At 38.8% G+C, this 25,064-nt stretch overlaps 1 protein-coding gene across 1 annotated transcript; it reads left to right on the forward strand.

Moving 5' to 3' along the window:
* Positions 1-4,228: 4,228 nt before the first annotated feature.
* On the forward strand, positions 4,229-23,855 carry TMBIM4 (transmembrane BAX inhibitor motif containing 4). The gene is made up of 7 exons (XM_058742114.1): positions 4,229-4,407; positions 7,939-8,047; positions 9,448-9,553; positions 13,682-13,715; positions 16,641-16,758; positions 22,724-22,769; positions 23,584-23,855. Exons 1-7 carry the CDS (start codon positions 4,311-4,313, stop codon positions 23,788-23,790), a joined length of 717 nt encoding a protein of 238 aa, XP_058598097.1. The 5' UTR covers positions 4,229-4,310; the 3' UTR covers positions 23,791-23,855.
* Positions 23,856-25,064: the final 1,209 nt, after the last annotated feature.

Consider the following 25,064-nt stretch of genomic DNA (forward strand, 5'->3'; position numbering starts at 1 on the left):
AAACAGAGGAAAGAAGGCCTGGTGCTGATGATGGCAGAGATTGGAGTGATGCAGCCACAAGCCGAGGAAATCCAAGGATTGCCAACACCAGAAGCCACTAGAGCATGGAACAGATTATCCCTGAGAGCCTCTGTAAGAAACTAACCCTGCTGACAACCTAATTTCAGACTGGTGGCCTCCAGAACCGTGAATGAAGAAATGTCTGTTGTTTTAAGCTACTAGTTTGTGGTAATGTTTTACAGCAGCCCTAGTAAACTAAAACACTCTGTGAAACCGCTTATAATCTCCCCCAGAGCTCTCATTTCTTTTGCAGTTTCTTTACTTGCCGTGATTTTTTTTTTTAACTTTCTATTTACTGTCCTTTAAGTAAAGGGGAAAATATCACTTAAAACTATTAGCACAAGCTTTATAATTGATCTTTATATTGTGCAACAGCAGTTTATTTTTTAATATATATATTTTTAATGTTTATTTATTTTAAAACTTTTTAAATGTTTATTGTTTATTTTTGAGAGACAGAGACAGAGCCAAATGGGGGAGGAGAAGACATAGGGAGACACAGAATCCGAAGCAGGCTACAGGCTCTGAGCTGTCAGCACAGGGCCCAAGGCGGGGCTGGAACTCACAAACCTTCAGATCATGACCTGAGCTGAAGTTGATGCCCGACTGACTGAGCCATCTAGGCGCCCTTGTGCAATAACTGATTTAAAATGCAAACTCCTATGTGGATCATCCAAATTACAGTTTGCATTTCATGGCCTATATATGCATATGTATTTCATTCTTACTAGAACTGTGAAAAAACTGCATAAAACTAATTCATATATATTTTTTAAGCTTATTTCTTTTTGGGAGAGCAAGAGAGAGAGAGAGAGAGAGGCAGAGAGACAGGGAGAGCGAGAATCCCAAGCAGGCTCTGCACCGTCGATGCAAGACTCGAACCCACAAACTATGAGATCATGACCTGAACCGAAATCAAGAGTTGGACACTTAACCGACTGAGTCACCCAGGACCCCCACTCATATATTTTTATTTCACTTCTCTCTACCTTCAGCTTACATGTAAGGAAAAGAAACTATAGTTGTCCCTCTTACCCTTTCCTACAACATCTTCATTTTTAGTGTTAGTGGCTGGCTAATACTGGGAACTGACACAAGTCAAAAAGGATGTGATAGGATTCCTTGGTCATTTATGCTTCTTAGAATACCATTGCCTTCTTTCTGCATTCACAGTAAGTTCACAGCCCTTGGCACAGTCTGTGCCCTCCTTTTCCTTCCCTTTACTAAATTGTATGTATAATACACTTACCTTGTACTGATTTTGTATCTACTCTAACTTCCATTCTTTGTAGTTTCAATAGAATTCTGTGCTCACGGGGCATCTTGAATGCTAAATGCAAATGGTTGGCAAAGAATGGACACTCATATATTGTGTGTGCCTCTTCTGCTCATGCTCATGCTGCATTGTGCCTCCACTCATACAACAAAAGTTCAAAGGCAAAATTATTAAGTATTTCAAAATGGTGACAACTGAGCATGAAGCCAAATGCAAGGTCCTTCTGAGAGCAGGGCTTTGTGCAGTTGCACATGTTGCATGTCAAGGAAGCCAGCTCTAGTTTAAGAGTCCCAGTTAATCCACAACCTTTTTAATACTTGGTATTGTCCACCTCTTAATTTTAGCCATCTGTGTGGAGATATTGTGACATTTATTTGCATTTCTCTGATCATTAATGATGGCAAGCATCTTTTTATTAGCCATTTGGCATATGTGTGTGTGTGTGTGAGAGAGAGAGAGAGAGAGAGGTAGAGAGAGTGTGTGGTGTGCTTGTTTGAGCCTTTGCCTATTTTTCTGTTGGCTGCCTGTCTCTTTTTTTCTTCTTGATTTGTAACAGTTGTTTTTATATTCTGGAAAGGAGCATTATGTAGATTTCATGTGTAGCAAATATCTTCACCCATTTTGTGACTTGGTTTTCATTCTTATATTTTGATTACTAGAAGTTCAAATTTTTTAAAATTGTTTTAATTTAAATTATTTTTAAAATTTACACCCAAGTTAGTTAGCATATAGTGCAACAAAGATTTCAGGAGTAGATTCCTTAGTGCTCCTTACCCATTTAGCCCATCCCCCCTCCCACAACCCCTCGGGTAACCCTCAGTTTGGTCTCCATATTTATGAGTCTCTTCTGTTTTGTCCCCCTCCCTGTTTTTACATTATTTTTGCTTCCCTTCCCTTATGCTCATCTGTTTTGCGTAAGATTTTATTTTTAAATAATCTTTACACCCAATGTGGGGCTCCAACCCAAAACCTAAGACCAAGAGTTGCACGCTCCACTGACTGAGCCAGGCAGGCACCCCTTAAAATTCTAATATAGTTTGTCAACATTTTCCTTCAAAGTTAACTGCTAGTTTGTATCTGGTTTCAGAAATCTTTGCTTTTCTCCAAATCATAAAGATATTCTCCTATATTATCTTCTTAAAATTTTATTGTTTTGTCTTGCACATTTAGATCCATAATCCATCTGGAATTTATTTTTTTTGCAACTGGAAAGAGGTAGGGGATTAAATTCTACAAATGCTGCTTTTAGTTAATAAAAAGATGGATTGGCAGCACAACTCCAGTTTGTCCCATTTAGCAACTCCTTTTATGATTTTATATTAAAATGGGTAATATGGGGGTGCCTGGGTGGCTCAGTCGGTTAAGCTTCCCACTCTTGATCTTGGCTCAGGTCATGATCTAATGAGTAGTGGAATCGAGCCCCGCGTGGGCCACTGCGCGGAGAGTGTGGAGTGTGCTTGGGATTCTCTCCCTCCCTCTCTTTCTCTGTCCTTCCCCATTTGCACGTGCATACACACTCTCTCTCAAAATAAACTTAAAAAAATTAGTAATATGCTTATAAAATGAAAATCATAAAAGGTAAGGTTTTGTTTTGTTTTGTTTTTGGCTCATCTTTTTGGAAGTGAGTTTAGTTCTTTTGACAAAAGCTTCCAATAACATCAAATTGAAGGATTTTGTTTCAGAATAGACAGTTCCACAGCTATTCTGAGCTCCACTTACTAAGTCTTTTGAGTGTTTACGGTTAAAGTGGAGACTAGGTGAATTTGAGTGGATCAAATCAAACTCATCAAAAAATTCCAAGGACCCCTGGGATGGTGTTACTCTGGGAATACCTACATCTCATATTTGCATTTGAATGACAGCAATACCATGAGTATTCACTCTGATCCATCGAATTTGCCTTCATCATTTGTTTTAGATTAAACCAATATTCCCTTTTTCCTGCCTTTGGTCATGACTCTCTCCAATGTATTCTGCACCTGGCACACAGTGAGCTGGCCTTTATTTATCTATCTAGTCTCATTTTCTTAAAATTTTTAAATGCTTATTTTTGAGAGGGGGGAGAGAGAAGAAGGAGAAGGAGGAGGAGGAGGAGGAGAAGGAGGAGAAGGAGGAGAAGGAGGAGAAGGAGAAGAAGGAGAAGGAGAAGAAGAAGAAGAAGGGGCAGAGAGAAGGAGACACAGAATCTGAAGGAGGCTCCAGGATCTGAGCTGTCAGCACTGAATGGACACGGGGCTTGAACTCACGAACCCTGAGATCATGACCTGAGCTGAAGTTGGTGAACCCTGGGATCATGACCTGAACCGAAGTAGGACGCTTAACCAACTGAGCTACCCAGGTGCCCCTATCTAGTCTCATTCTTTGTCATTTGTATCTAACCTTAACTGAGCTTTGTTCCCCATCTCCCCACCCCTTGCAGATGCTGGTCTCTTGAGAACCTACCTACCTGCATCAGCCCACTCTTCTCTGGTTGGCTCTTGTCTTCCAGGATTAAGCATCATCTCATTCAGAAACCCTTTAGAGAAAGTGCTCAAGAAACTTAGGGATTATTAGTAACATTAAAAAATATATAATTAAAATAGTGTCTCCCGTGTGGACTATGGACGGAATATGTGAATGAGAGATTTGTTGAAAGGATGGATGGATGGGGCCTCGGTTCTATAGCTTTCAGCAACTCTCCTGGCGAGAGGATCTAAAACACCTTGTTGAGAAAACTCTGAGAAAAGTTTCACTTCGGATGATGCGAACAACGTCATTCGTTTTTTTCTCCCTCCCCAACTTGAAGCAATCTCCTTTTCCCCCAGCCGAACTGAAGCGCTGAGGTGAGCGCATCGATGAGCGTGTGCTGCGCATCGATGGGAGCGGCGACTCGGCTAGTTGGGGCTGGATTGCTTCATCCCGGAAGTGGGTCGAAGGCCGTTGAGCCCGAGTACTGGGCCTAGCTGGGCGGGGTGGCTGGGGTTCTGCTACCGACATGGCCGACCCCGACCCCCGGTACCCCTGCTCCTCGATCGAGGATGACTTCAACTATGGCAGCTGCGTGGCCTCTGCCAGTGTGCACATCCGAATGGGTACGTCTCCCCCCGCCCCTTCGGGCCGCCCTGCGTGGGGCTGCTGCGCTGTCGTCGGCCTCTGGGGGCGGCTTTCGGCCTCCGGGGACAACGCCTCCCGGGCAGGGCTGGCAGGCCAGCGCGGGTCTCCAGGAGTTCAGAGCGGAAGCCCTGCTTCCAGCTCGCCTCCCCCAGGCCCCGGGCTCCTAGGAAGAGCGCCCTCCCCCGGGAGTTGGGGGGAAGTGTCGCTTCCGCTCCGCCAGGGCGCCCAGGGAGAGCACGGCTCTAGGGAGGTGTGGTGGTCCCCTGGCTGTGCGACCGAGAACCGGAACAGCAGCCCGTCCCACTTTAATCCTTTCCCTCCTCTGCGTAGAAAGGGTAGATGAAAACCTCAGCAGCCTTAATTTGGCGTCTTTATATTAAAAGAAACTAAAGGTTACTTTTTAAGGTGAAAATAAGTTTATTATGCGATCATGGTGACGTCCGCCTGAATGCAGTTACTTGCCGGCACGTCTTTGGTGTAGGGGATGTGATCGCGTTTCAGGTTTCTGTTTACTTGTCTGCCTCCTTTACTGGATTGTAGGATCTGTGAGGGCAGGGACCATTATCTCTTGTTCACTAGTCTCTGCAACACCTGGAACGCAACCTAAGTTTGAGGATTCGCTGACGCAGTTGCTGGAAATGGAAGCTTTAGAGGTCAATCAAAATGCAATATTCGTTTTAAGGAATTATACAGTATTTAATGGGCAGAAATTATGTTGAATTTAAAATGCTTTAAAAAAATAAAATGCTTACCTTCATATAAGTGGAATTCATTGCCCGCTCTAGTTCAGCCAATTGATTACAGAAGTTGCCCCAGATTTTCAGGCTATCCCTGTGGCTGGAATTTGTTCCGCAAAAGGAATTGTGAAGATCTGATGCATTAAGAATCTCGATCCCTACCATCGTTATTCTTGGAATGGAATTTTGGAATGGTTTTGGCCAATGAGCGTAGTTTTTTAAATTAAGATTTAAAAAAAAAAATTTTTTTTTTAATGTTTATTTATTTTTGAGACAGAGAGAGACAGAGCATGAACGGGGGAGGGGCAGAGAGAGAGGGAGACACAGAATCGGAAACAGGCCCCAGGCTCCTAGCCATCAGCCCAGAGCCTGACATGGGGCTCGAACTCACGGACCGTGAGATCGTGACCTGAGCCGAAGTCGGACGCTTAACCGGCTGAGCCACCCAGGCGCCCCTTTAAATTAAGATTTTAATGTGGTGAAACACAGCCCATTAAAAATGTACCATCACCATTTTTCAGTTCAGTAGTGCGAAGTATATTCACTTTGTTGTGCAATCAATCTCCATGACCTTTTAATCTTGCAACACCGAAACTATACCATCAAGCAACTCCCTATCTTCCCCTCCCCCAGAGCCTGGCAGCTACCATTCTACTTTCTGTTTTATGAATTTGGCTACTCTAGATACCTCATATAAGTGAATCATGAAGTATGTGTCTTTTTGTAACTGGCTTATTTCAGTTAGCAGGTGTTCACGGTGTATCCATTTTGTAGCGTGTGTCAGACGGCACTTTTTTAGGATGAATAATTTTCCATTGTGCAAATAAACTACATTTTGTTAATCCCTTTATCTGTTGGTAGACGCTTGGGTAGCTTCCACCTGCTGTGAATGATGCTGTTATAAACATGTGGCACAGTACCCCCTTGAGATCCTGCTTGGAGTTCTTTTATGTACATACCCCAAAGTGGAATCGCTGGATCATATGTGTTTTAGTGACAAACTTGCTTTTCCCCCTTGAGTAGGGAAAAAACCCAGTTTGTCCTCCTGTGTTTCTCTTCGCTGCTCACACAGAACACTTCAGTTCTGACACTTCTGGTCACCAAAGTGTGGTTTTTAAATTTCTTTTTTCTACACCAAGCAATTCTCCATGACGCCAACTGTGGGTCCTACAATTGAACTCAATTCTGACACCGTCTCCTAGTAGATAGTAACAGATCCCCCAGGTTAAGGGCTCAGTCCCATAAGAATACTCCCACCCCACTTCAGATGCCAATTGTAAGTAATAGGTCCCCAGGTTACCCTTAACTTGTTAGACTTGGCTGTAAGTTGAAGGTTCCCATGACTCCCTCCTTGGGTTTGATTAATTTGCCAGAGCAGCTCACAGAACTCAAGGAGACACTTTTACCAGTTTACCAAAAGATATAGGTAAACAGCCAGATGAAGAGATATATTGGAAGGTCTGGCTCCTGTAGCATTCACTCTCAGTGGGACAATATCGCCTCCAAGGGGGCGGAAATTTGTTCTTGAGGTGGAGGGCAAAAAAAATCTCAAATTTTACGATAATATTAGCCTTCCAAAGACCCGTGGTACATAAACAGATGTATGCGGCATTAAAATTTTATCGGCAGACTATTAGGAAAGTAATGTCCAGAAGGCTCCTTAGGTTCACAATAATGAAAAAAGGAAGGTTGAGCAACAGTTCCCTAGAGTGAGTCCTCTAAGAAAGAGCAAGTGGGTGGCTGTATTACTTTTTTTTTAACTAAGGTATAAAAAATTACCTGTTATGACTTAGCATTAGGCATAACATACATTGTCACTTCTGCCTTATTTTTGTTGTTAGAAGTGAATCTCTTGAACGGAGTGTCAAAAAATTGTGGCTGTTTTAAACCACCATTCCATCTAAAGAAGGATAAAGGCATTCCAGGCAGGGGAAATAGCAAGGGCAAAGGCCCAGACATAGGAAGGAGTTGGCATGCTTGGGGAACAGAAAGGTGGCTAGCGTGGGTAAAGCATAGTGAGGAAGGGAAGAGTGGTGCATGGCTTGGAAATTAAGATTTCTTTTTAAAATTTGTATCTAACCATATGCTTTCTATTCTAGCTTTTCAGTTTCAAGATTTGTTGTTTGGAAATGTTCTGTTTGTAATCTTTTGCTTTGTTTATGCTGCTGTGTACAAACAGTGTTTTATACTTTCTTTTCCTTTTGATGAAAACATTTTCTTTTCTTCCTTCCTTCCTTCCTTCCTTCCTTCCTTCCTTCCTTCCTCTTTCTTTCTTTCTTTCTTTCTCTCTTTCTCTCTTTCTTCCTTCCTTCCTTCCTTCCTTCCTTCCTTCCTTCCTTCCTTCCTTCCTTCCTTCCTTCCTTTCTTTCTTTCTTTCTTTCTTTCTTTCTTTCTTTCTTTCTTTCTTTCTTTCTTTCTTTCTTTCTTTCCTTCCTTCCCCAACATGGGGATCGAAATTAAAAAAAAAACTCTGAGATCAAGAGTCACATACTCTACCTACTGAACCAACCAGGCCACCCATGGTTGAAAACATTTTTATTCTGGCCTATTAATTTTTTTTAGACTCCTGCTTCTTGAAGGATAGTTATCATTTACAGTTTGTGATTTCTTTGGAAGTGTTTTTGTTTTTAGTTTAAGTTACAGACTACATTATTTGCATTAAGATTTACAGATTATATATAAAAATTTAATGTTTCTAAGAACATATTTGTTCCTGATGTTCTGTGATAAATGCTTAAGAATACTGTCATGTGTAATTATTTTCTTTTTCAGGCTTTCTAAGAAAAGTCTACAGCATCCTTTCTCTGCAAGTTCTCTTAACTACAGTGACATCTTCTTTTTTTTTATACTTTGAGTCTATACGGACATTTGTACATGAGAGGTAAGGTGATAAGATGCTTTTGAGTCATTTTCTGCTGCTGCTTATGATCAAAAGGGCATATTATAAGCAAAGTTCGCTTTTTCCTCTATTAACTTCTGAGGTTAGAATGTAAAAAAGGTTCATTATTAACTCTTATGAGTAAGACTAGTTCTGATAAAGAAAAGGTTCTGCAACATGGTACTTACCTCTGAACTTTTTAGCTGACAGTTTTGTAGGGTTAAATTTTCATCTTCTGATGAAATTAAGAATTTTTACTATATGCAGGTTTTTTTAAGTTTATTTATTTATTTTGAGAGAGAGAGAGAGAGAGCATGAGCAGGGGAGGGTCAGCAAGAGAGAGGGAGAGAGAATCCCAAGTAGGCTCCACACTGTCATCAGCACAGCCTGATGCGGGGCTCGAACCAATGAACCATGAGATCTTGACCTAAACCAAAATCAAGAGTTGGTCGCTTAACCGACCCAGCTACCCAGGCATCCCTACTGTATGCAGTTTTGAATTTTAATTTTTTTGCTTTTATTATACTTATGCCCAGTCCTCAAAGCCTAAGACAGTGCTTGAATAAGCACTAATAACCGTGTGTTTAACTTTTCTTGGTGTTGGCTCATGACTAGGATAATTTCACTGAGAAATTTCCAAAGGAGCTTCATATGGTTCATCCCTAATTTGTTTAAGATTTGACCTCCAAAATAATTATTTCCATAGCTAAAAGTTATATAGATTTTTTTGTATTAAAGGAAAAATATGGGCACCTGCGTGGCTCAGTTGGTTAAGCGTCCAACTTCAGCTCAGGTCATGATCTCACCGTTCATGAGTTCGAGCCCCGCACCAAACTCTGTGCTGACAGCTCGCATCCTGCTTCGGGTTCTGTGTCTCTCTCTTTGCCCCTCCCCTGCTCATACACTGTGTCTCTCTCCAAAATAAATCAAACGTTAAGAAAGGAAAAAGAAAGAATGAATATTTTCTTGGAAGTAGACAATTTCTATCATCACTTCCCCTACAAAAAAATTAGTGTGCTATTTGAGGTAAAGTCCTTTAATTTAAATGATAGCTACATAGTAGATGTATATAAAATTTGTTTATTATTTCATAGCTATTCTTTATGTCAGTTTTAAAAAGCAGTATGCTAATTGCAAAAATATTCAAATACGCTAAAAGTTACTGAAGTAAAAAGGAAAAGTACTCCCCATTTATTATGGGCTCTTTTCTTTGTCCTGCTGCTCTTTCCCAGCTCACACTCCTCAAATTCCCTGAATGGAAAAATAGTTTCTTTTGACAGCTTGGTGTGGTTCCTTCCACACCACAAATACACACAAATACAACAGACTGATTTTATTCTATTGGTTAATACTATTTATACTGTTCTTAAGCTTAAAAATGCTTTTAATTTTATGTCTTTTAGTCCTGCCTTAATTTTGGTGTTTGCCCTTGGATCTTTGGGTTTGATTTTAGCATTGACTGTAAACAGACATAAGCATCCCCTTAACCTGTACCTGCTTTTTGGATTTGTGAGTATTTTGGCAGTATCTGTTACTTTAACGTTTTATTCTTGTGTTTTAACTTTCTTTATTTCATTGAGTGCAAGTACATATGTAATAAGTAGTAGCAAAACAAAAGTAATGAGTTTTTAATAAATTCAAATATCTTAGGAAATTACTTGTAACTTTCTAGTCTTTTAAAATCAACCTTTGTCAGTTTCAAAGTTTTTTTTTTTTTTTCTGTCGATATTATGACATAGTGGAAAAGAATAATGAATTGGACTCTCATGACTTGGCTTTGCCACCATCTGGTTATGTGACATTTGGCAGGGTGTTTAGCCTTTCTGTACCTAGTTAGTTCATATGTAAAATGAAAATGTTAGAGTAGGTTATCCCTGTGATACTTTGTATCCCTAATATTCTGTGATTTCCTTGAGAAAAAAATTATAGCCTTAATTTCATAGACCTTAAATTCAAATCTTTATGATTAACTCCTCAGTGTTACTTAATTTTTAATTTCTTTCCAATGTTTATTTTTGAGAGAGAGAGAAGGAAAAAGAGCAAGTGTGAGTTGGGGAAGGGCAGAGGAGGAGACACAGAATCCAAAGCAGGCTCCAGGCTCCAAGCTGTCAGCACAGAGCCCCACGTGTGGGGCTCAAACGCATGAATTGTGAAATCATGACCTGAGCCAAAATCAGACACTCAACCGACTGAGCCACTCAGACACCCCCTCAGTGTTATTTTTATGTTAGTACTCTGTTCTTTTAAAGGACCATTTTGCTCACTTGATGTGCTCTACTAATTTGTTTTAAAATCATCATTGGGGAGGGGAGCCTGGGTGGCTTAGTCAGTTAAGTGTCTGACTCTGGATTTCAGCCTAGGTCATGATCTCATAGATTCATGAGTTCAAGCCCAGCATTGGGCTCATGGAGCCCGCTTGGGATTCTCTTTCTCTCACACTCTCTTTGCCCCTCCCCTGCTTGTGCTCTCTCTTGCTAAATAAATAAATAAATAAATATATAAATAAATAAAATCATAATTGGGGAACTTAACTTTAGGTCATGTTTGTTTAGATGTTTGTGAGAATTAAAACCCAAACTACTACCTATTAAAACCCAATCCTATAATATGACCAGAATGAGTTGTAAGGCTCAAGTTATATATCTTTTAAATTATTTTTCTTGTTCTCATATCCAGTATGACTTTGGGTTCTAACCTAAAAATTTACTTCAAAACATTTCAAACTAATGCTAATTTTATAGTCAAATAAGAGTGAAAATGCTATTTACCAGATTAAAATGCTTTAAACTAAAGAAAGTTTGTGAATTCTGGTAACAAGTTTATGTTAATATGATGAAACAAAAGCTCATGACTTTAGAAATTTCAATTATAGGACAGGTTATTCATTTAAATCTTAGGTTCTTTTGTTTGCCAGCTATCAGAACCCTAACCCAAGTTATCTCAAGTAATGTGAAGTTTATAAGAGCTTGGGAACCCCCCAAGAAGGGGCCTTAAGAACTAGACAAGGAACACTAGAGGAAGCTTCCAGGAATGATGCTATTGTAGGGAATCCGAAGCAAGAATTGGGAGTCTCTTCCCCCTTCTGTAACATCTCTTTTCTACCTTACAGTTGTCCTTACACATAGTTTTCCTCTTTGCTGTCTTTAGTTATTTTTTTTTAAGTTTATTTATTTATTTTTAAGAGAGAGAGCAAGTGGGATAAGGGCAGAGAGAGAGAGAAGAAAGAAAGCATCTCAGGCAGGCTCTGCACTGTCAGCTGCACCGTAAGCACGGAGCCTGATGAGGGGCTCTAACTCACACACTGAGATCATGACCTGAGCTGAGATCAAGAGTCAGAAGCTTAACCAACTGAGCCACCCAGGTGCCCCTGCTATCTTTAGTTTTTATATGGTGCATTGTGGGCCGTCATATGGTTCGTTAACCTTTAGCTTTAGCTCCTGCTGCCATAACTTCATTCTCTAAGTTTAGATTCCCAAGTGAGAAAGAATCTGATTGGCACTGCTTATTATTGGCACAGGTCACATTGTAGGTTGTTAACCAATACACGGGTTGGTAGTCCTAGGGTTAGATACCAACTCCTGCCCCAGTCATCTTTGTCCTAGGAGAGAGAGGGGGTCATAAAAACAAACTGTCATATGGAGTTCCTCTTCAACTCTATATAATGCCAACCTCCTTTCAAAAAGACTGTGGTTGATTTCTCTCTGGTGTGGACTGACTTCTGTCCAGCAGAGAGAGAACCTACTAGAAAAGCATTAGCCAAATGCTTGTGGGCAAGGTGATCACTTATTCCTATACCCATAGCTAAAAATGGGTGAACAACTAAGGAAGCATGTAAAATACATTTCAGATTATTCAGAGACCTCTGATACGAGGTTACTTTGTCCTGCTCTACCAAAGTAAGCAAGGAGGTGGATCTTATCTTGTTTTAGAAGGGTGTGTGTGTGTGTGTGTGTGTGTGTGTGTGTGTGTGTTCACATACTTAAAAGAGGGCATTATTTTGGGGTGGTGGTATGTTTTCCTAGTCTTATCTTTTCTCCTGTTCATCCTGTCCCGTTTCCTTTGGATACTTGAGTAGGGGGTAGGATTTCTTACCTCAAGTCATGTCACAAGTATCAGGAAAGTGGTGTGATCATATTTGCCCGGAAAAAAAAAATCTTTCTATCATCTTTTGCTACCACTTCCCTGATGCTGCCAACAGCATTATGACAAAATGGGGTGGTGGCTTCATTGCCTCCATGTGTGTGTCCATTTCTAATGCCATTTTTGCTCTAGTTCTGTTAGATTTCTTGATTTCAGGTGGGGAGAGTTACAAGGAGGGCTTCTCCCAGGACTATGAGTATACAGCCACTGCCGTTACTTCTGGCTTGGCTTTGTGATACGGTCTAATCAGATAGTTGGTAAAATCTAACTAGAGTAAGCATGTCAGACGAAACAAAGGCATGTAGTTAAGGAGAAAGAGAAGCTGGAGGATTAAGACTCAATGTCCCTAAATCTTGTATTAGGATATGAGTTCAGCTACATGTGACATGGGGGAAGCAAGATGGCTTACTTCTCGTTCATGTAAAAATCTGCATGACTGTTTAGTGAAGTTGTCAGGGGCACAGACACTTGCTGAAGTTCAAGTACTCCTTAAGCATTGTGTGGCATAAGTTAGCTCACCGCCAATATCCACATTCCATCCAGTTATTTAAAAAAAAAAAAAAAAAAAAATGAGAGGGGCGCTTGGGTGGCTCAGTTCTCACAGTTCGTGAGTTCGAGCCCTGCGTCGGGCTCTGTGCTGACAGCTCCGAGCCTGGAGCCCGCTTCAGATTCTGTGTCTCCCTCTCTCTCTGCCCCTTCCCCGCTCATGCTCTGTCTCTCTCAAAAGTGAATAAACGTTAAAATTTTTTTTTTTTTAAATGAGAAGATAAAGGGAAGAGCAAGCCCCTTTGTTTTTAGTAGTTGTACACCTCTCCACCCACATTCTATTAGCTACAATAAAGTCCTGTGACCAGATCTAGCTGCAGGGGAAGCTGAGAAATGTAATGTTTAACCTGAACACCTGTGTGTCCAGGTAAAAGTTCTGTTACTAGGGAAGAAGGAGAGAATACTGAGAGACGGTTTCAGGACTGCCACACCAAAGTGCTACCTAAATATTTTATTCTTCTTAGGTGTGTGTGCCACTAGAAGTTTTTACGGATGGGCATATCATTTGTAATTTCTTTTTACTTACAGAGAGTATGAAAAATGGAATTTCCCATACTATTTCTGTTCCTGTTACAGATATGAAAACTCTAGTTAGAGTTTAAGGATCACTATTAGAATCTAAATACTCCTACTCAATACTTTGAGGTCTCATTTTCTTTTTGCTTTTTTGTAAAGCTTTATTTATTTAAGTAATCTCCCCAATGTGGGGCTCGAATTCACGACCCCAACATCACGAGTCATGTGTTCTTCCAGCTGAGCCAGCCAGGTGCCCTTGAGGTCTCATTTTCATTATGGTGGGCTTACCAAATGTCCCGTGTAATTCAAAGGCTGCTCTGAAGCTAAAATGAGATCATAAACATGGAATCACATTGAACTCTTAGTAATTAGAATATGTACATGATTTAGTGTAAATTTTATGTGCATCTGTGTGATTTTAGTTTCTTTTTTTAGACACTATTCGAAGCTCTGACTGTGGCCTTTGTTGGTAAGCCGTAATTCTGCTTCTCTTATGTTACACTAACTTTTTAATGTGGATAAATCTTTTGTGTAAATAGGTGTTTGGGACTAAAGCTTAACTTCATGAAATGTCATATTTCAAATATATAGCATAGGATGAAGAATTCCTAAAATATAAGCAAAATTAAATGTTTATACTTTATGTAGTTCAACTAAGCTTAGAGGAAGTGGAAAAGAGTTAAGAAAACAGCAGAATGGAGAACAGTATTCATGTGTGTTTATCCATTTATAAAAAACAAGACAGCTAATGTTTTCCCGATTTAAAGGGGCCTTGGAGGAACTGATAAAATATATTTTGAGCCATACATTTTCATCACATGAGCTGAGCCTCTCAAATTGGTACACTGAACTGTGCTTCATTATTACATCATATTTTATTGAATGGCACTATAAGAAACTTGGTAATTCTGTTTTATTTTTGGTGTTAAATATGTATTTGAAAGAAGTGTCTGTTTAAAAAAAAAGAAAAGAAATGAATTGTCATAATTATTTGATGTATCATATGTAATGCGTCAAGTAAAAATTTTCATGACTCACTGTTTTTTTAAAAATTTTTTTTTAATGTTTATTTATTTTTGAGAGAGACAGAGCACAAGCAGGGGAGCGGCAGAGAGAGAGGGAGACAGAATCCGAAGCAGGCTCCAGGCTCTGAGCTGTCAGCACAGAGCCCGGTGTGGGGCTTGAACGCATGAACTGTGAGATCATGACCTGAGCCGAAGTCGGGCGTCCAAACGCACCCAGGCGTCCCCATGACTTAATGTTAATAAAAATTTAGTCTCAAAATGATTAACGTAGGGTACCAAAAAAGTTAGAATTAACTATTACAATAATAGTTAATTGTTAATCATTATGTTTAACATATTGGTCTTTTCCTATTTTGTCATTGTTGCTTTTAACCTAAGCCAGTTTTATTGAATCTACATATTGTTTGGTAACCACTTCTTTCTTTTATAAAGGAATCAATATAAGTCAATAATAATAACTACTAAAATAAATAGGATTGAAATTTCTCAACGTAGAAAGGAAGTATTATTAACATTTACTTAATATTTATTTTTGGTAGAACCTTTCCTTTTTCTAAATTATTTTTCAATTTTTTATATTTTGAGAGAGAGAGAGCGTGCACACACACACACATGAGTGAGCAGGGGTGGGGTGGAGGGAGAGGAGACAGGACCTTAAGCAGGCTCCCTATTTAGCGCAGAGCCCGAGGTGGGGCTGAGTCTCCTGACTGTGAGATATGACCTGAGCCGAAATCAAGACTTGGACAGTTAATTGAGCCACCTAGGCGCCCCAATTATTTATTATTATTAACATTATTATTAATGTTACTATCTATTCATGTTATTATCAAGTCCATCTCTGTCTTCCCTGGCTCCCACCATGTGTAATGGATATAGGAGAAAGATTTGCTATTTCAGGGTTATTGGAATAGGGGTGGACATACACAGATGGGATAATCTGAGAACTCTATTTTCCTCCTTAATTATAATATCCTTTCCACCTAATCTCATTCTAAAATTGTTGACAAGATAACTTCATGTTTTTCCTTCTCTGCATTCACCTTCCTGATCCTATAACAATAGAAATAGAGAAATTCTTTTTTTTTTAATTTTTTAAAAATGTTTTTATCTATTTTTGAGACAGAGAGAGACAGAGCATGAGCAGGGGAGGGGCAGAGAGAGAGGGAGACACAGAATCGGAAGCAGGCACCAGGCCCTGAGCTGTCAGCACAGAGCCTGATGTGGGGCTCGAACTCATAGACCGTGAGATCATGACCTGAGCTGAAGTTGGACACTTAACCAACTGAGCCACCCAGGCGCCCCAGAAATAGAGAAATTTTATATGTAGTATTTAAGAATAGAAATTAATCCCTGAAAAATTAAAAATTACTTAAATGGTTTTGGTTGAAAGTACTTAACCTCCTTTAAAGAGGTTACAATTTAGCATTTTGTTAAAATGTTAAGCAGTTGTGTTATAATTACAATAGCCATGGTCAATTCAGATGTTCATTTAAAATTTCAGAAGGGAATTTGGTATGTATTCAGGAAACCCCCATTTCTGTATTCCAAGATGATGCAGGTATGGATATAACGCAGTTAGTGGCTGGTTCCTATTGTCTACAGGGTTGATGAATGGCAGACAATCCCAGACAGTGCCAGTATTTTTTCTTGCCTAGTTTCTTTGATTTGGGCTGATGGGCTGGGTTATGCAATGAAGCAGCTGATTGCTAGAATTGCTGCTACTGCCCAGTGATTCCCAGTCAGCCACAGGACCCCATTCATCCCTACGGATACTTAAGTCATAAAGGACAGTCACCACAGATCGTCATAAAACTCAGCTGGGACAGAGATGGTGGGAGTCATCCCACCGTATCCCCCAAATCGTAAACCACCTGGCTGTGTCATATCTCTCCAGTCATCTCTTTAACTTCATAATGACGTGACCCCTTTATTTTGTATGAATGAGTATTTTGGAGCCTGTTTATTGCAGTGTGGGTGTGGTTTTACCTTCCAAGGCTGGATAAAGAGTCTTCTATTTTTATTGGCAAGTAGTACCGAAGAAAATACAGCATTTCTGCTAAATGCCAGGGGAAAACGCTGTTTAAAATTGAGTATGTTTGGCGCGCCTGGGTGGCTCAGTCGGTTAAGCGGCCGACTTCGGCTCAGGTCATGATCTCACGGTCCGTGAGTTCGAGGCCCGCATCGGGCTCTGTGCTGACAGCTCAGAGCCTGGAGCCCGTTTCAGATTCTGTGTCTCCCTCTCTGACCCTCCTCTGCTCATGCTCTGTCTCTGTCTCAAAAATAAATAAACGTTTAAAAAAAAAATTAAAAATAAAATAAAATTGAGTATGTTTAAGTGCATTTTTAATCAGTGTTTTTTAATTTTACAGTTTCTTTCTATGATATATATATTATTCTGCAAGCATTTATACTGACTACTGCCGTATTTCTTGGTTTGACTGCATATACTCTACAATCTAAGAGAGATTTCAGCAAATTTGGAGCAGGGTAAGTTATATATTCATGACTATGATAGATAAATATCCTTAACATTATAGGTTGTCCTAAGATAAGTGCTATATTGTTAGCTTTGGATACTGCCTTCTAAAATGGAGGGGGATGAGAGGTCATCTCTCTGAGTGTTAAGGCCGGGCTCTACTCCCAGAACATACAGGGAGATGGAAAGTGGCTTTGAGTCATTTGCTTCCGCTCTATATTGAAAGGAACGGGAATGTCAAAAAACAAACAAACCCAGTTTTCTAGAGAGGCTAGGCTTGTATGCTCTATGAATGCTATGGAACTTACTAAATTATTCAGGCATTTATTATTCAGGCAATTATTCAGGAATTTACTAAATTATTCTTAACATCATTGTTACCAAGACTATTCACTCTCTTCTTTGTGGGAGAAACCCAGGTGTTGGTGATACCTGCATGAACTTTAAAGCCTTTTTGACCTATCTAGATTAACCTGTATCTTTCTTCAAACTAATAAATATATGGAATGATACTTTTTATATAGGATAATGGTACAGTGTTGCCCTCAGCTGGTAAGAATGCATATATTCTTTTCTAAGCTCATAATGGCTTCCTGTTGGCATATCATCACCCGAGCATCGTCTGTCCTTTTTCCTGTTACAACGTTAAAATTTTACAAAAGTCTACTGTGGCAAAACATTCTTTCATCCCCTTCTTTCCTCCTGGAAATCCAGGTTACCAGAAATCTCTGTTGGGATAAGATACAACTAGTCATCCAACTCTGACAATTGTGCAAGATGCTTAAATCATTGTATTAGAATGGAGTTTGATTTACAGGCAATATTTTTTCCATTTCCTGCTTTTAGTGCTGTGGTGTGGATACATACTCATGTGATACATACGGAGAAAGATTTGCTCTCTGCTTCTTTTCATGCCAGTCTCCATGTGCTCCCTGTCTCCCATCCGTTCTAGTATAGTCTCTAGAAATCCAGTTCTGGTAAATAATCTTACTTTATGTTTCAGCCTCTTCATAATATATTATTCTTATTTCAGCTGAAACTTGATTCCTCCTTGAGAACATTGTTCTCTAGCTGCTCATTCACACACACCCTATGTAGTTTGGGTAAGGGGTTAGTAGTGCCAACTGCTTCCGTCCCCTAGTGCTACTCTCGTTATTTCTTTAGTGTGCTAGAAATCCATTGCTCTAAGGTGTATGTTGTCCGGCTCTATACTTCCTAATCATCCTCATTATTGCCACTGATTCCCTTTGTTCAGGCCTTCCTCGTTCTTTTTATTTTTTGTCATTGTAGTTATCGCCACACCCAGCGTTGGGCTCGGACCCACAACCCCGAGATCAAGAGTCGCATGCTGTACCATGAGCCAGCCAGGCACCCCAAGCTTTCCTCATTGTTTAAAGACTCTAGCATCGAACCACATGTTAGGCCCATCTATCACCTTAGCTTCTCAGTGTGTCTGGCCCTCTTCTTCAGCAACTTTTCATCTCCCTGCCATGGCTACACCGCGGACTTTGTGGTCACTAGGGATTGTTCCACTGAAGAAATCTTAAATGCCAGTGTCGCACTTTCTTTCTTCAGCCTTCTACTAGCTCTCTTATTTCTCTGCTCTGACAACACCAATCTACTGTGCTTGTTCTTTAACAACTGCTATTTCCGTAATAAACTCCTTTGTATCAGACCTAGGGCTCTCATGTTTTCTTTCTACGGGCATCCATGAAACTGTGCCAGACTACCTCATTATTAGCTTGTGAGTAGAGTAAAACCTCAGATGCTTTCTTAATGCCACCTTCCCCATACTCCTTGGTGCAGAAGCTTTGGAGTTTTCCTAAGGTTTAAGTGTGGAAAAGCAAGTTCTGAGTCCATTTCAGTCCTGAAGGATCTATACTATGTGTTGTTATGATACGTCATTCTAACTTCGGTCTTCCAGATGTCTCAGTAGAAATTTTGTGGCTATTCCAGCAAGGGAATTGAGAGCTGGAATCTCACTATGCCCTCAATTCACCACACTGGGTTATGATACTATTATATACTTAATTTCTGATTTTATTTTGTTGTTAAATAACATATTTTGCATGATTTCAGTCCTTAGGTATTTATTGAGAGTCATTTTACAATACTTAGTAAATACTAAAAGAGAATGTATGTTTTGTTGCTGTTGGATCAGTGTTTGATGAATGTCAGTTAAGTCAGGTTCATTGATATAGTGTTGTTTAAGTGTTCTGTGTGCTTAACCAGTCTTTTCTGTGTGCTCATTCTATCAATTAATGTCAAAGTAGTAGTGAAATCTCCAACTACAAGTACGGATTAGTGTATGATTCTCTCATCATATCTGTAAGTTTTGCTGCATATTACTTTGAAGTTCTGTTTTTAGTTGCATAAACATTTAGGATTGTTATGTCCTCTTGATGATCCTTTTATTACTCTGTAGTAGTTATCTCTGGTAATATTTGTGCCCTAAAGTACTTTTTTGATACACTTACCTCAGCTTGCTTGCTTGCTTGCTTGCTTTCTTTTTTTTTTTTTTTTAACATTTATTCATTTTTTGAGAGACAGAGAGCACAAGCAGGGGAGGGGCAGAGAGAGGGGGAGACACAAAATCTGAAACAAGCTCCAGGCTCTGAGCTGTCAGCACAGAGCCCGATGCGGGGCTTGAACTCATGAAACGCAAGATCATGACCTGAGCCGAAGTCAGACGCTTAACCGACTGAACCACCCAGGCGCCCCATACCTCAGCTTTCTTTTAATTATGTTAGCATGGTAAACCATTTTCCATCCTTTAATTGTTAGCTGATTTGTGGCTTTATAGTTAAAATACTTTTCTTACAGGCAGCATATGGTTGGCTCTCGCTTTTTTTTTTTTTCCTAAATTCAATATGACCATCTCTGCTATTAATTGGAGTAGACTACTAACATTTAATGTGATTATTGATCTGATTGAATTTAAGCCTACTATCTCAGCATTTGTTTTCTTGCTGTTTGTCCTGTCTGTTCTTTGTACCTTTTCCCCTCTTTTCCTTCCTTCGGATTGTTTATCTCCTTTATTAGTTATTAGCTATAGCTCTTTTAAGTAGGGGTTGCTCTAGGTTTTACTGTTTATTTATTTGTTTGTTTTCTTCTTACTCCACATTTTTAAAATTTATTTAAGTAATCTCTACACCTAGCGTGGGGTTTGAACTCACAACCCCAAGATCAAGAGTCTCATGCTTTACCCCCTGAGCCAGTCAGAACCCCCTACAGTACACATCTTTAAATTATCCTCATCTACCTCTAAGTCATATACCATTTCCTGTATAGCAAACTTACATGTCCTCTCCCCTGCCTTCGTGCTATTGTTACTGTAACTTTTAATTCCACATATGTTACACACCTCGTAAAATATTATTATCTTTGTTCAAAACATTAAATTATCCTTTAAGGAGACTTAAAAATACATGAAATCTTTTATGTTCACCCACATATTTGTCATTTCTGTTCTTCATTTCTTTGTGTGGATCCAAATTTCCATCTTATATTTTCCTTCTGCCTGCGGGCTTTCTTTTTAATATTTCTTACAGTGCTGGTCTCTTGATCTCAACTGTTGCATGTCTGAAAAAATATCTTTCGCCTTTGTTTTTAAATGTTATTTTTATGGAGTGTAGGATTCTAGGTTTGGGTGATTTTTTTTTTTTTTTCCTGTTTTCCATATTTTATAAGATATCATTCCATAGTATTTTGGTTCAGGTAGTTCTTGACAAGAAGTCTTCTGTCTTTCTTATCTTTGTTCCTCTGTACATAATGTCTTTTATCCTCCATCTACCTTTAATATTTTCTCAGTAATTTTCAGTAATTTGATTAACATTTTTAGTAATTTGATTATGATACTCCTTGGTGTAGTTTTCTCATGTTTCTTCTGCTTGGATTGTCAGTTTAAAATTTCCATCATGTTTGGAACATTTTCAGGAACTGTTACTTGAAACATTTTTAGGTTTTGCCTTCTCTGTTGAGATCAGCATATACGTTAGGCTTCTTGATGTTGTCCAACAGTTCATGGATACTCGGTTTATTTATTTATTTTTTTCTCCTCGGTTTTCTCTCTGTGATTCATTTTGGTTCATTTCTGTTGCTACTTTTAATTTGGTAATGTGTTCTTCTTTAGTGTCTAATCTGCTGTTAATTCCAACCAGAATATTTTTCTTTTGACATATTTTTCATTTATGGAAATTCAGTTGAGTTTGCGTCTTAAAAATATATATCTTCCCCTTATCTTCTCATGGTGATGCTTTCCTCTAACTCCTTGAACATATGGAATATATTTTTTAATGTCATTTACTAATTCTATCATTGTGTCATTTCTGAATTTATTTATATTGATTGATTTTTCTCATTGTTATAGGTCATATTTCCTGGTTCTTTTGCATGCCTTTTAATTTTTTATTAGATGCTTGTCATTGTAAATTTTATATTGTTGGGTGTTGATTTTTTTCTTTCCTTTAAATACTTTGGTTTTATTCTTCTCTTAAGCTGTTAAGTTCCTTGGAAACTGCCTGAACCTTTTGATGCTTGTTTTTAAGCACTGTTAGGTGGGTCCAGAACAGTGTTTAGGTTAGGGCCAATTTGGTCCCACTGTTGAGACAGTATCTTTCTAAGAATTATTCAAACCCCACGTCTTAGGAGGTCTTTCCACTTTGGTTAGGGCGAACTTATTCCTGTTCCCATTTGGGCTCTGAGGATTGTTCTGCCTGCTTCTCTTTCCCCAGCCTTTGTCACTTCCTCACGAGTATGCATTGATCTGTGCTCAGCTAAAGACTTAAAGGGGACTCTCTGCATATCACCAGAGCCAACTAGCTCTCTGTATAGCTCTCTCCTTTCTGGAACTTTGCTCTGCGAATTCTAGCCATGTGGGCCTCTCTGACTTCTGAATTCTCACCTCCTCAATTCAGGGAGACCAGAGGGCTTCATATGGGTTCTTGTCCCTACACTGTGGTCCAGAAACTCTTTTCCAGCTGCGTCACTTATAGAGCTTACCTCTTCTGTTTCCCTTATCTCAGGAACTACTGTGCCATGCTGTTTGCTGTTCAGGGACTGAAAACGGTTATTTCATGTTTTGTGTGTTTTTTACTTAAGGAAGAAGGGTACATTTGACCCCAGTACTTCCTTGTGACCTAAAGCAGCAGATGTGTATTCACATCGCATATCTGATAACAAAGGACTGACTGCTTAGATGTCCTGTGTCGTATGTTTATACTTTATAATACCTCATTATACATCATATATAATATGTATGAGTGGTAACTCATGAAATTATAGCAGTGGTAAATTTATGTGCATAAAGTAAGTTCTATAATACATTAGAATAAAATAGTACATTGGGAACTTTGATAGATATGCATATTCACAGACTAATTTGACACTGTTATTTGGTTTAAAAATAGTTATGTTTCATTTGTTCATTGTTCTAAAAGTTTTATCGATTTCTGGCTTAAAATGCTTCTAATGATATTTCTGCTTGTATCAGTGTTTTTTTGGTGTTCCAGTTGAAAACCTTAAAAATGGTACTTTAATCTAGTTTTGTTCACCATAAAAACAAATGTTGAATCGATAGCTGGTTTTTCGATTTCTGAGTATTCTACAGTATTCATTGTATGTTTATGAACTCTTTTTTAAGTTTATTTATTTTGGGAGAGAGAGAGTGCACCAGGGCACAAGTTAGGGGGGAGAGAGAGACAGAATCCCAAGCAGAATCTGTGCTGTTAGTGCAGAACCCGACGAGGGGCTCGATCGCACAAACTGTGAGATCGTGATCTGAGCTGAAATCAAGAGTTGGACGCTTAACCAACTGAGCCACTCAGGTGCCCCTGTTTATGAACTCTTATAGTTCACTTATTCTTTGGCAAATGTCAGGATGGATGTTTTTTTTTTTTTTCAGAAAATGTTGCATCAATTTACATAGTTTTTTGGTAGGGAACAATATTCTAAATCACTAATATTTTGTTTTTATAGACTGTTTGCTGTTTTGTGGATTTTGTGCTTGTCTGGAATCTTGAAGGTAAGTTGTTTTAAAATGCTAACTTGAAATTTACTTCTGGCCATGTCAATGTAAATAATCTTGAAAAGCTTGAGGTACTCTTGTGATAGGATACTTGGTTATAATTTTTTGGAACACTTGTATGTAGAATGACTTAAAAATTACCTTTTAAAAAACTAGGGTCTTATGTTAATCAGTATTATGGATTGAAAGAAAGATGAACATATCAGTTAAATTACATAGAAAGAGGCCCTCACTTGTAATTGCTCACCTCCAAGTGACACGTATAATTCTGAAAAAGAAATCTACTTTGAAATGATTTATATTTGGAATGCTACTGTTCAAAGTCAGGTGGGTAATTTAATAGAAGGGAGGATATCCATCGATTCATCCATTCATCCTTTCATCCAACAGAGATGACGATGGACTTGCCTGGCCTTTTTCTATGTTTAACATTTGTATTTAAAGTTGTGAAGCATTATTAAATATGTACATATCGGGGCGCCTGGGTGGCGCAGTCGGTTAAGCGTCCGACTTCAGCCAGGTCACGATCTCGCGGTCCGTGAGTTCGAGCCCCGCGTCAGGCTCTGGGCTGATGGCTCGGAGCCTGGAGCCTGTTTCCGATTCTGTGTCTCCCTCTCTCTCTGCCCCTCCCCCGTTCATGCTCTGTCTCTCTCTGTCCCAAAAAAAATAAAAAAATAAAAAAAATTAAAAAACGTTGAAAAAAAAATTAAAAAAAAAAAATATGTACATATCATGTGTAACTTCACAGCAAGTAACTCAAGTATTCTTAATATCGTTCTTAAATACAAACTTATTAATATCTTGCCTGTAGTTATTTTTCTATAACGAAACAGTGGAGTTGGTCTTGGCTGCTGTGGGAGCCCTTCTTTTCTGCGGCTTCATCATCTATGACACACACTCCCTGATGCATAGGCTGTCACCTGAAGAGTATGTATTAGCTGCCATCAGCCTCTACTTGGATGTCATCAATCTATTCCTGCATCTGTTGCGGTTTTTGGAAGCAGTTAATAAAAAGTGATTGAGAGCAGTGTTTGGAAACTGATTCATTAAGTAATAAAGTTTGAGATATAATTGACTAGTAAATACTTTTGTGACTTTATGTATATGCTATGGACTTCTGAGCCATTGCTATAATATAGTATAATATTATACTATGGTATAGTATAATATATATAGAATATTATAGTACAGTATTATACTATAGTATAATAGCAATCTCTGTATTACTGTTATATAGTAGTAATTATAATAGTAATTATAATTATATGCATATATATGATAAATATATAATTACTAGATTATATTCTAGTACTATAAATCTTAACTATTCTTTATGATATCTCATTTCTAAATCCTTGATTTAGAATCTCAGGAAAGAGATAGCAAAATTCTCTTTTTCAGTTTTTTCAATCCTAAACTTGCCATATATAGATTGTTTATCTGCAATTCAAAAATAATTTCATGAGTAGATAAGAGTATCAATTGATCTTCTAGTGACTTTATCTGAATTTTTCCTTAATTAACATTAGAATTGATTTTGATTTTAAAGTACTTGTGTCCTCACCATTATAAAGTATAAGTTTCCTTTCACTAGGAAATTTTAATCTGACTTAGAAAGGAAAAAGCAAAAAAGATAAATTCTGCAGAATTATTCCACATTATATTAAAATTAAAGTGTTAATGACATTTCATTTATAAAGTATACTAAAAGTTAGATGTCTTCTTGAAAGTCAGACTTTTAACATAAAATTTGACATTAAGTACAGGTTTCATTTAAAAATTACAGCAGTGTACCAGTGGCCAAGCAAACTCTGGCAGGTTCCTTCACTGTACTAGTTTGCTAGGGTGTCATAACAAAGTACCACAGACTGGGTGGCTTAAAAAGAAAATAATTTTCTCCCAGTTCTGGAAGCTAGAAGTCTGAGATCATGGATCGGTTTCTTCTGGGGTCTCTCTCTTGGCTGGTAGATGGCCATCGTCTCCTTGTGTTTTTACATGGTTTTCTCTCTCTCTACTTGTCTGTGTCCAAATTTCTTCTTCTTACAAGGACACAGTCAATATTGGATTAGGGCCCACCCTAATGACCCCATTTTACCTTAATACCTCTTTAAAGACCCTGTCTCCAAATGTGGTCCCATTCTGAGGTACTAGGGGTGAGTACCTTGTAGTAATTTAGAATGTTCGTGCCCTCCCCACCCTCCATTCACAGTTTGAAACTTAATGCCCAGTGTGATGATATGAGGAGGTAGGGTTTCTGGGACATGCTTAGGTCATGAGAATGGTGCTTTCGTG

This window comes from Neofelis nebulosa, chromosome 8 (genome assembly GCF_028018385.1).
Source record: "Neofelis nebulosa isolate mNeoNeb1 chromosome 8, mNeoNeb1.pri, whole genome shotgun sequence".
Lineage (NCBI taxonomy): Eukaryota > Metazoa > Chordata > Mammalia > Carnivora > Felidae > Neofelis > Neofelis nebulosa.

Bases quoted from the DNA above. Each gene is read 5' to 3' on its own strand.
- TMBIM4 (XM_058742114.1), top strand. From the start codon at position 4,311: ATGGCCGACCCCGACCCCCGGTACCCCTGCTCCTCGATCGAGGATGAC. The intron at 9,554-13,681 runs GTGAGTATTTTG...TTCTTTTTTTAG, and splicing joins TGTACCTGCTTTTTGGATTT to ACACTATTCGAAGCTCTGAC. The intron at 22,770-23,583 runs GTAAGTTGTTTT...TCTTGCCTGTAG, and splicing joins GCTTGTCTGGAATCTTGAAG to TTATTTTTCTATAACGAAAC.